This window comes from Mus pahari, chromosome 1 (assembly GCF_900095145.1).
Source record: "Mus pahari chromosome 1, PAHARI_EIJ_v1.1, whole genome shotgun sequence".
Classification (NCBI taxonomy): domain Eukaryota; kingdom Metazoa; phylum Chordata; class Mammalia; order Rodentia; family Muridae; genus Mus; species Mus pahari.
This window is the reverse complement of record NC_034590.1, coordinates 21,146,682-21,157,900: the sequence shown is the minus strand read 5'-3', so window position 1 is coordinate 21,157,900 and position 11,219 is coordinate 21,146,682. Positions and strand designations below refer to the sequence as shown.

Here is an 11,219-nt window from a genome sequence, read left to right as displayed (position 1 = left end):
CAGAAAACTGCTTAATATCCCCAAGGATTTCTTCCTTTATAGTTTATAATTTGAAATGGATACCAAGTCATGCTATCCTATAAGTCTAGTTCTTGCATACTGATCTTAGCCTAATTAGACATATATTTTATTACTGTCCTCCAGGGTTTCCATATTTTCCTAATTTTTAGCCTCCCTCATCTAAGACTGAGAGCAGCAGCTCTTGTTCATACTTTTGGTTTCTGAGTTCCCAAAGCAGAGAAAAACTAGACTTGGGACAGAAAGAAAGTCTGAGAAATGGTTTGCTTTAAAACAGGAATTTTAAAATAGCCTGAGATACTGAGAGTTTATACTGGGACCATCAACTACTCTAATGTCAATACAGCATATGGGATGTAGATAGCCTATTATATATATAAGTTAAGGCCCCAGAAATATTGATTTTGATAAATTGCTTCATGTCTACCATCTTGTTTCACCACTTTAAGAACTAGGTAAACCATTAACATATATAATGGTAATCCTAAGAATCAGAGAACAAAACGCATGTGTTCATCTGTTGTTTTTCTTTCCAGAAACATCAGTGGAAGGGATCTAAGAGTGGATTCAAACATATCATACTGGGGAATTAACATTACAGCTGTGAATGAAAGCAACCGCACTGGAATGTCATTTTGTGAAGTCATGTCTTGGACCATGATTTTTCTTTCCCTCGTTGTTGCCCTAGTTGGGCTGGTTGGAAATGGCACAGTGCTATGGTTCCTCGGCTTCCAGATGCGCAGGAATGCATTCTCTGTCTACATCCTCAACCTTGCTGGTGCTGACTTTCTCTTCATTTGCTTACAAATTGGATATTGTTTTCATATAATCTTGGATATTGATTCCATACCCACTGAAATTTATATGTTTTACCATGTTGTGTTAAACCTTCCTTATTTTTGTGGCCTAAGTATCCTCAGTGCCATTAGCATTGAACGCTGCCTGTCTGTCATGTGGCCCATCTGGTATCACTGCCAACGTCCAAGGCACACATCAGCTGTCATTTGTAGCCTGCTTTGGGTCTTGTCCCTAGTGTGGAGCCTCCTGGAAGGAAAGGAATGCGGTTTCCTATATTACACCAGTGGCCTTAGTTGGTGCAAGACATTTGATTTAATCACTACTGCATGGTTAATTGTTTTATTAGTAGTTCTGTTGGGATCCAGTCTGGCCTTAGTGATTACTATCTTCTGGGGCTTACACAAGATTCCTGTGACCAGGCTGTATGTGGCCATTGTGTTCACAGTGCTGGTCTTCCTGCTCTTTGGTCTACCCTATGGGATCTACTGGTTCCTCTTAGTGTGGATTGAGAAATTTCATTATGTCTCACCTTGTAATATGTATCTAGTCACAGTATTTCTGTCCTGTGTTAACAGCTCTGCCAACCCCATCATTTACTTCCTTGTTGGGTCCATTAGGCATCATCGCTTCCAATGTAAGACTCTTAAGCTATTTCTGCAGAGAGCCATGCAAGACACTCCTGAGGAGGAAGAATGTGGAGAGATGGGTTCCTCAGGAAGATCTAGAGAAATTAAACCTTAGAGTGAAAATTAAAAGATTGTAACATAATGCTTGATATACATGTGGCTAGATGGTTGTTGTAGTTGAACATACTAACCTATACATCAAGTCATGTAAACATTCTTTTTTTTTTTCTCCTTGTGTCAAAAGGTTCATTTTCATGAAATCTCCTGTGTGCAATGAACTATTACTACAAAGATCTTATGCTTTAGATTACTTCTGTAGTTTGAATGAAAATGGCTACCATAGGCTCATTTATTGAAATGCTTACCCCTAATTGGTGGAATTGTTTAGGCAGGATTAGGACCTGTGTCCCTGTTTGAGGAGGTATGACACTCCACATTGTCTTTGAGGTTGCAAATCCCCAGTGCTTCCACTCACACCCCATGTCTGTAGAGTAAATATAAGCTTTCAACCACTACCCCAGTGTCATTGCTGCCTGTTTACTGCCATACTTTCAGCTATGGTGGTTGTGCAGTAAAAATCTCTGGGACTGTGATCTACCAAATTAAGTGCTTTCTTTGTAAATTGCCTTTGTCATGCTTTTTCATCACAGCAATGGAAATAGAACTAAAACAGATGTTGATATCAGAGAAGGTGTTATTGCTGTAACAGGCATGATCCTATGGCTTTTAGGGGGAGTGAGAAAGAGTATAGGATTTTGGATTAGGGATGCAATTGATGTAGGGCTTAACAGACCATCCTCGAAGGAACATGGATGAAAGTTATTCTGAAAGCATTGTACATTATGGAGACCCAGTTCACATTGTTTTTGCTGGAAAAAATTTTAATAACTGAGCTAAAAACTACTCTTGAATATTTGTCACACAATGAGGCTGCTTTTACCCGTCTCCTAAGAATATGCTTCAGGCTAAATTGAAAAGTTTGTATGTGGGAAACATGTACTTGACAGTTCAATACTGAGCAGACAACAGAAGTTGGTAGCATCAGTCTTCTGGTTCTGGCCTCTGAGTCAAGAAGGATGCAGGAGTAAAGGAATTGTAGAATCTTCCTCCAAGGGTAAGAAAAGTGAATGAGGCCAGGCATGTAGCAGGGAGTCCTTGCTTGGAGGCCTGGAAAGGTCTCCGTTGTGATATTGTGACATTGTGACATGACATTGTGAAGATGAAGCTTAGATTTTACTGGAGATGGCAAGATATTGGAGATGCCAGAAGTATGGCATATCTGCCAAGAAGCACTGTATATAGAGAGTGAAAGCAGCCCAAGAGAGAGAAATGTATTGCAATTGAAAAGCTGAACATACAGAGTCATCTAAGCATTTTGACACCAAGTCAAGAAGCTACAGGATTTAGACTTTGCCCTACTGAATTTTGATTTTACTTGGCCCAGTATTTCCTCACTATGTCCCCCATTCCTCTCTTTTAAAATGGATGGTAATGTATAATCTCTGTCTCTGTATGTTGGAAAAAATGTTCTTTGCTTTTTGATTTTAGAAGGAGTTACAATTGAGAGATTGTCTTGAGCCTCATAAGAGACTTTGGACTTTTAAACTGTATTGTGACCAGGAAAGACTGCAGACTTTTCAAGTTGGACTTAAATGTGTTTTCTCCTGTGCTATAGCTATAAGATTATGTGGTCCAAGGACTGGAATGTGGTAGTTTACCCAAAAATGTTCCCCTGTAGTCTCATTTTGGAAATTCTTTGCCCCAAGTTGGTGGAACTGTTTGGGGTAGATTAAAATGTGTGCTTGTGTTGGAATATATATCACTAGGGGTAATCTTTGAGGTTTCATAAGTCAGTACTATTCCCAGTTAGATCTTTATCTGCCTCAAGCTTGAGGGTCAGATATGATTTTCCAGCAACTGCCCCATTGCCATGCCAACCTGCCTGCCTACTGTCAGGCTTCTGGACATGATGTTCATGGATTCCACTCCATAGGAATTGTGATCCTCCATATGAAATATATTTTTGTGAGTAGACTTTGTCATCATGGCAACAGAAAATTAATTATGACACTTTCTTTTACTTTATATTTTGTTAATATTTTTAAAACTGTGTTTTTCATCTGTCTAAAATAAAGACTTGATGAGAACTACATTATTTCCTTATATATAGTCATATATAGTTAATATGTAGATACTGACACTGTAAAAAATACATTCTATTTCTAAATAAAATGATGTCATATATTTCTATTTACATTTATCTTGCATAGTATAGAATGATATACATTAAGTCATTAATATGTAATAAGTCACCAGGTCTCCAGTTGAGTAAACATGTCATGTATGATTTTTCCTTGTTGATTGCATCTTAATTCTAATTCAAAAATTGTTGATTACTACAAAGATATATGAGGTCTATGTGCCACTTTTGCAGCCTTAGGATTATTTTGTCATGATGGTCATTGATGAAATTCATAGGCATCATTGCTGGATAGGACTATTGATTGCTTCTTTCCTTTAGAAGTATGCATGGCACGTCCTGGTACCATGTGAGAGAAGGCATTCAATTCAGTTCTAGCACAGATGTATCTGGGCCCTGTGTTGGTGGTGTCATCATAAATGGGGACTTAATTTCTACCTCTGAGGGAATATCAAATGTGAGGAGCGGTTTGGCCATTGCCCCAAGATGGCACACGGGACTGCTGCCAAGTCTAATGACTAACAACTGACTTCCTCATATCCCTCAAGATAGACACATCCATTAAACTGCACTGCACAGATGCACCATGATGAAAGATCAGATGATGTGACAAATGTAGTCCTGTGCCAATGAACTGTGCCTACGTGGAATAGGGTGATGGGGAGTGGACTAGAGGGTATAAAAGGGGATGGCCAAGAGAGGTCAGGGGATCTTTTTAGTGCACATAGTTATGTTCCTGAATAAACTGCTTTGAGAAGGAAATCGGTTTTGTCGCTTCTTTTCTGCTGGTTGGAGATGGTAGCGTCAAATGGTGGCCTGTATGGGGAAGTGACAAGTCCAGAACTCTCAGCAGTCAGGGTAGCCTGCTGGAAAGCTCCCAGGATCATCGCCAGCCACTATGGGTTCCGGAGCGATTGATGAGGGTAGTTCAAGATGAACGAAGGTGCCCTGATGAAGCTACTCCTGGGGGTGATGATGCTGCCTGCAGTGTGACTGAAGATTTATGATGGGGAATGATGTCAGTGTTTCCCAAACCACTGCCATCATCATCATTCAGCTCAAGTTTTTCCTCACCTTTTTATTTCTAATGCATCTTTGCATTTACCCATTTTGCCTGGAGATGAAAATATAGTGGGGGTTAAGGAACCTTTAAAGTTAAGCCTGAGAGGAGTATTGTGTTTTCAAGTAATATATAATAATTCTCAAGAAAGTGCTTGTGTGCAAATGTATAAATGGGAGTTGTTCAGGTCTTTCTGTTTTGAGTATGTGGATGGGTTGGGTGTGGGGAAATGCTAGTTTTTATTGGAATGGATTTGTATTATTTGAGCTTTCTGTTATTCAATTTGCTTGTGGGAAGAATGTATCCTTTAAAGCCATGCCTGTATGCATTTGGCCTCCTTTTGTATTTTTAGTTTATAATGGTAGTTATTTTGATGATGTTGTAGAATGTAAGGAGGATAGTTGTTTTTATAGTAATGCTTCTATGCTTTCATTAGCTATTGTGAGCAGAATGCCTAGATTTGTACCATGGCCTGTGCAGGCCCTTTAGGTTATGATCTTGTTTAGACCCAAAAGGTCAATTCCACTTGGGTGGATGTTTCCATGGCTGAAAGACTTGCAAATTGAATTGCCAACACTATGTCACACCTAAAGGAATGGGCCAGTATTGGTGAATTGGCACTGTGCTGCATGCTCATCAGTGTCCTGGCCTTTAGGTGCATCTGCTGCATGCAACATCGTCATCACAGGGCTTAAGCTCTGTTGATACAAGCTTTTGCAGCTATGGAGATGGGACAATCTCCTCAAGTGTGGCTTAGCATGCTAGAGAAGTAGTCATTGACGGGTAAGACTCCCTGGGCATGTTACCAAACTAAGACAGGGTACAGGCCACAGCTGTCTGTCTCTTGATGATGGGTAAAGAGCATTGTTGCAGGGGGCAACCTAAGACAGGCATTCTCTCTGACAAATTAAAGAATAAGTGGGAGATGTGAGGAGCGGGTTTGGCCATGGCCCCAAGATGAAGCCCGGGACTGCCACCAAGTCTAACTGCTAACAACTGACTTCCTCATATTCCTCAAGATAGACACATCCGTTAAACTGTACTGCACAGATGTACCACGACAAAAGATCAGATGATGTGTCGAATGTAGTCCTGTGCCAATGAACTGTGCCTATGTGGAATAGGGTGATGGGGAGTGGACTAGAGGGTATAAAAGGGGATGGCCAAGAGAGGTCGGGGGATCTTTTTAGTGCACATAGTTATGTTCCTGAATAAACTGCTTTGAGAAGGACATCAGTTTCATCACTTCTTTTCTGCTGGTCGGAGATGGTAGCGACAATCAAAGGAAACATCAATACTTTTTATGCTACTAATCTTTTAGAGAATACTCTAAGTCTTTAAATTACATGTATTATGTCTTAATATTTAAATTCTGAATTAAACCATGCATGTTTAAATATGTGGACTACTGAAGATCAAACATGTAGTGCTTTTCTGTTTGGGGTCTTCTACTCTACTCATTTATGGTTTTAGTGATGACTGTTTAGTACAGGTTCTCACACACTACACTCTGAACACTACTCGATAATTTGTTCATTGACATATTCTATATGTATTATAATGTATTCTTCTTTAGAATATACATTCTATATTCACATATTCTATAGACTACACATCTAGAATACACACTCTTCTGTGTGTGTTTGAATCTATTTATTGGCATTCTTATGGATATTTTATATTACACAGTTTTTGGTCTTGGCATGGCACTCTTTAAATGTTTAATTATGTGCTGTCTCTAGGTTAGAGACTCTTGTGCATAGGCCTAGTGAATTGAATTCAATATCTGGGTACCACACATTAGCAGTATAAGGAAGATACTGCAAATCCACAAGAGGTTTAATTGTGACAAATATGTGATCATGGGTTTCCTAGCCTTATTTTATACATCTATAACAAAATCACACACCTAAGATTCAGGGAACATTAAGGATAATGTGGCAGAATGATGGTAATATTCAGAATATCAGCTATCTCTAACTAGACAGTGTCTTCTAGAAATGAAAGGAAGGCTGCACCCACACAATATCAACAATCCTAAAAAATCTTAACAATCTCACCAATCTTATGCATGACCTGCACAGTGATAACATGCAGTGATACATGCCAGTGTGGATGGGAAAATCTCACCAAGACTCATCCCTAGATGATGTGCTACAAGCAATCAATAACTAAAGTGATACAGAAAATCAGTCTTTATCAGGGATGAGCCCCCCTAGTGGGTTACTAAATCCAAAGTTATCATACTTAAATATGACATGTAGTTATGATCAATGGTAAATAAACTAAGTTAGTTCCATAAATACACATATGTATACAGATATAGCACTATGTGTATAAGTATGTAGCAAAAGTAATAATATAAAGAATAAAATGTCTTGAATTTCTGAGGAAGTAGAGTGCATGAGAATTGCATCCTGACCTGCTTGAGTTCCAGTCCTGACTTCCTTTGATGATGAACAGCAATGTGGAAGTATAAGCCGGATAAACCCTTTCCTCCTCAACTTGCTTCTTGGTCATGATGTTTGTGCAGGAATAGAAACCCTGACTAAGGAGTTCCCTCCCCCAGCCTTGAAGCAGGCTGACTTTGACCTTGCTGCCACTGAGCATGAGACCACCTGGGGTGGAACCTCCCAACATAGTTGACTCTATTGTTCTACACCTGCCCCTGCTCTTGTCCAAGTCACTGCTACCTGCTGAGAGACTCTTGAAATATTTGAGACAGCATCCTGCAGATTCACCTAGAGGCTCCCTACAGGGACCAGGAATGGATTGGCAGGGGATGAGCCTCCCCTCCTTATAAGCACAGACTTTTAGTAAACTTTGGAGCTTTGAACAGAAAATTATGTCTTAGCTTCCATAATTTCTCTCACCATTTTCTACCATACAGCTCCTGCTTCCCATTCAGGAACCCAGTTAGTGTGGCTGCAGGCAGCTACACTAAGGCATAAATATAGTACACATATTTGAATGGTAAAAATAAAATAAAACCCTGCATGGAGTTAAAAGAGGTGGTCTTGGCAGTTGTTGAATCCTGGGAATGGAGACTCACTTTGGGAGGGTGTGAAACTGGTAAATAGGTTCTCTGAATCTCAACAATGAAGCCTCACATATGGACATGCCATTAGTATCAATTGGAGATACTGGGTTTGAAAATATGTAGATATAAGGAAGAACTGCCTTAGTGGGGGTCCCTTGCTCCTATGACCACATGAGCTCCATTCTGGAGACTGTGGAAGGGCAGAACTCAATGCCAAACTATGTTCGTTTCTCTAGAGGTACACCGTGTGTGTGTGCAGTGTCCTCTCACTTAAACAAATAAGAAAATAATGAAAAATTAAAAAAATATCTGGACAGCTCTAGGCTCTATAAAACAAGAAATAAATCTAAGGTCAAAATAAGTAAAAGGGAGTAAGTAACAAAGTTAAGAGAAGGGATATGTGAAATAATGGTTTTACCAACAACAGTGAACAGACTGCTAAGTAAAAAGGAGATGCTAAACTAAAAATAAAAACCTCCATCCAGAGATTAGAGAAAGAGGTGCAACTTATTAACCTTCAGGTGTTTGCTGGATGAGTTGATGCTTATTCACATCTCCCCTGAAAATTCATACAGCCACTTGGTACCCAAACAGTTATTAAAGAGGAGTTTTAGAGGAGGGTTGTTGTTCTGCAATGAAGATAACTAAATGAATCTGGCATTCTGAAATGCACATGACCCTCTAGGGGGTCACTAACTTAGAGAAAGAGGTGTAAGACTCAAACTGTATCATTGGTGAAAAGGACCTTAGGGCTGATGCCATTGAAATGCAAAGTATTATTGACTCTTTTGAGCATATAGATGCTAAAAAGTTGATAGCCTTGAAGAAATGGACAGACCTGGAGAGCTACAATTCACCACTCAGCACAATTTATTTACAAATATGCAAATAATTGATGAGGGTGAAAATGTGATTCGGGAATGAAAAGCACACACTCCTCTTGCAGAGGATTGATGTTGGCTCCAGCATCCATACCAGGTCCTTCTGCAACTCCAGTTCCATAAGGATCCAATGCTCGTGGCTTTCACAGGATCTGAAATACTCAGACACTAGATATCACACACATGTTCAATGCACACACACACTCACAAGCACAAGAACATGCCAACACCCACGTGTATGTACACATAGACACATACATACACAAACACAGGCACAGAGAGCTATACATGGAATGAAACCATTCAAAAAAGCAATGATACTGAATATACAAGAAAAAGTTTCAGTCCAAAAAATTTCCACCTGCACAATACATTAAAAGTCTGTGTACAAAACATGTGGCATATTCCATATTAATAGGTTCTATATATTGACTGACAAAAGTACAAACTCATGATAAGGGTCTGGGGGTGGGTCTAGTGTTGTCTCCATCAAACAGGACAAACCTCACCAGGCTATTAACTACATGTGTTCTCACAATTCTGGTAGATAAAAAGGGACACATTTCTCCTTTTAAAGAGAAAACCCTGTTTGTTTAATAGTATATATTTCCCCCAATGTTTAATTATGAGCTCAATAACCTCTGTATCTCCTACAAATAAAACACTAGAGAGATGATTCATCTCAATAACCACAGCTCATCTCAGTGGTAAGGAACATCAGTATACTCTGACCAGAAAATATGCTGTGTTAGCTTTTGATTCATTGTGATCAAGTATTTTCTAGAATAAGCAGATGAGAATGGTTTACTTATATTTATGTCTTTAGGGTTTGGTTGATTCTTGTTTGCTACCATAATCCTGAGCAGAATATAACGGAAGTCAGAGCACAAAGCAAAGGATGGAAGATTGCACTATGGGAGAGAAGAAGCAGATGGTAAGAGGAAGGAACAAGGTATACCTGTCACTGGCTTACTTCTTTAGTATATTCTAGCTTCTAAAGTTTCTAAAATCTCCCAAAGTATATTTAGTATCTGGCAAAGAAGTATTTAAAGCATTTAAATGTGTAAATTATTTTTTTTTAATAATGAAATCTTATCATTCTGCTGTTAACCCTAGAGGGTCATGTGCATTTCGGAATGCCAGATACATTTAGTTATCTTCATCACAGGACAACAACTCTCCTATAAAAGTCCTCTTTGATCACTCTTTGGGTACCAAGTGGCTGTATGAGTTTTCAGGGGAGATGTGAATAAGCATCAATATATCCAGCAAACACCTGAAGAGCAAAGTAACATTTCTACCAAAGTTCTGCTTGTTGAACAAATTAGTTTATTTGAGTGTCTTACAGAGCTATAAGTATGGGATTATTAGTGGAATGTGAATAAGGGGTTACTTACCACACCCTGGATGGTACAGGATGTTTTGTATGTCTGCATCTTCAGCTTACATTACATAGGGTAAGGTGATTTTTTTTTTCATTCTAAAATACTATGTACACTAAGTGGAAACTTAATTCACTTCCTGCACTTACTGTGTCTAAAATACTTAAAATTATTTCTATCCACATATGAAATTTTGTTATATATGTTGTTTAGAAAAGCTGTTTCTGAATCATGTTTTTTTCAATGTTGTGTGAATTCTATAATGCCTTTGATGGTGGTATTTCAATCTCATCATTTCTGTTAACATCCATGCAAGAAAATATGAGTGTGTGTCATTTACAGTATGAATTGGCAAATTATTGAAGTATGTAAATTCTTATCAGTATTTGAAGGTAATGGCATTTAAGAATAAATTGCCTCTATAGAAAAGAAAAGAGTAATTTGAAGAAGAATCAAAGTATATTATTTTTAGAGTTTTGGGTGCTGAATGCTTAATGCACATGTTAATCGAATTTGTTATGAAAATATACCAGTGCTTTTTTATTAAGTATTTCAGTTATTCACTTAACATTTATTAACTATGGATGCTCTTCAAAGTCTGCTAGCAGTCAAGCATACTATGTTCTGTACGGATGGATCAAAATGAAGTTTTTCACTTTGGTGAGACAAAAGTTGGGATAACTGAAAGAAACTCATTGGAAAAGGGAAATTAATTGTGGATATATTTGAGCTGTGGCCTTAGGAAATTTGGCCATTCCTGCACTTTTTTTTCAGCTTTCTGCAGGAGAGGAGATTGGGGAATAGTGATGACAATTCCATATTCAAAAGTTCATGAAGTTTGTACCATTCCATAGTAGTGCATGTCTTTAATCCCACATTCAGGAGGATGAAATAGGAGGATCTCTTGGTTTTAAAGCCAGTCTTTTCTATAGAAGAAGTTAGTGATCAAGCAAAGATACAAAGAGAAAAACCCTTTGTCAAAAGACAAAACAACATAAACAAACTAAACCAAGAAAGTTTACTAAAGCTTATACATTTATGAGGTCAAGTCTTTATAAAGTGATTCTAGGAACACTTATGTAACTTTTACTTTAAGGATCCTGTCATGTGTAGTATTCAAGAGGATGTTGTTATTGTGGATGTTGTTATTGTCACTATCATGAAATCAGGAACAAAGGAGGAGACAGGTTAAGAAAATCCTCCAAATTGAAAAG

General features: G+C 38.4%; 1 protein-coding gene across 1 annotated transcript; it reads left to right on the top strand.

The window, feature by feature from the left end:
- The first annotated feature begins 558 nt into the window (after nucleotides 1-558).
- LOC110335527 (mas-related G-protein coupled receptor member X2) lies at nucleotides 559-1,557 on the top strand. The gene has a single exon (XM_021217701.1). The coding sequence runs from the start codon at nucleotides 646-648 to the stop codon at nucleotides 1,555-1,557; it is 912 nt and encodes a 303-aa protein (XP_021073360.1). The 5' UTR covers nucleotides 559-645.
- The last annotated feature ends 9,662 nt before the right edge of the window (nucleotides 1,558-11,219 follow it).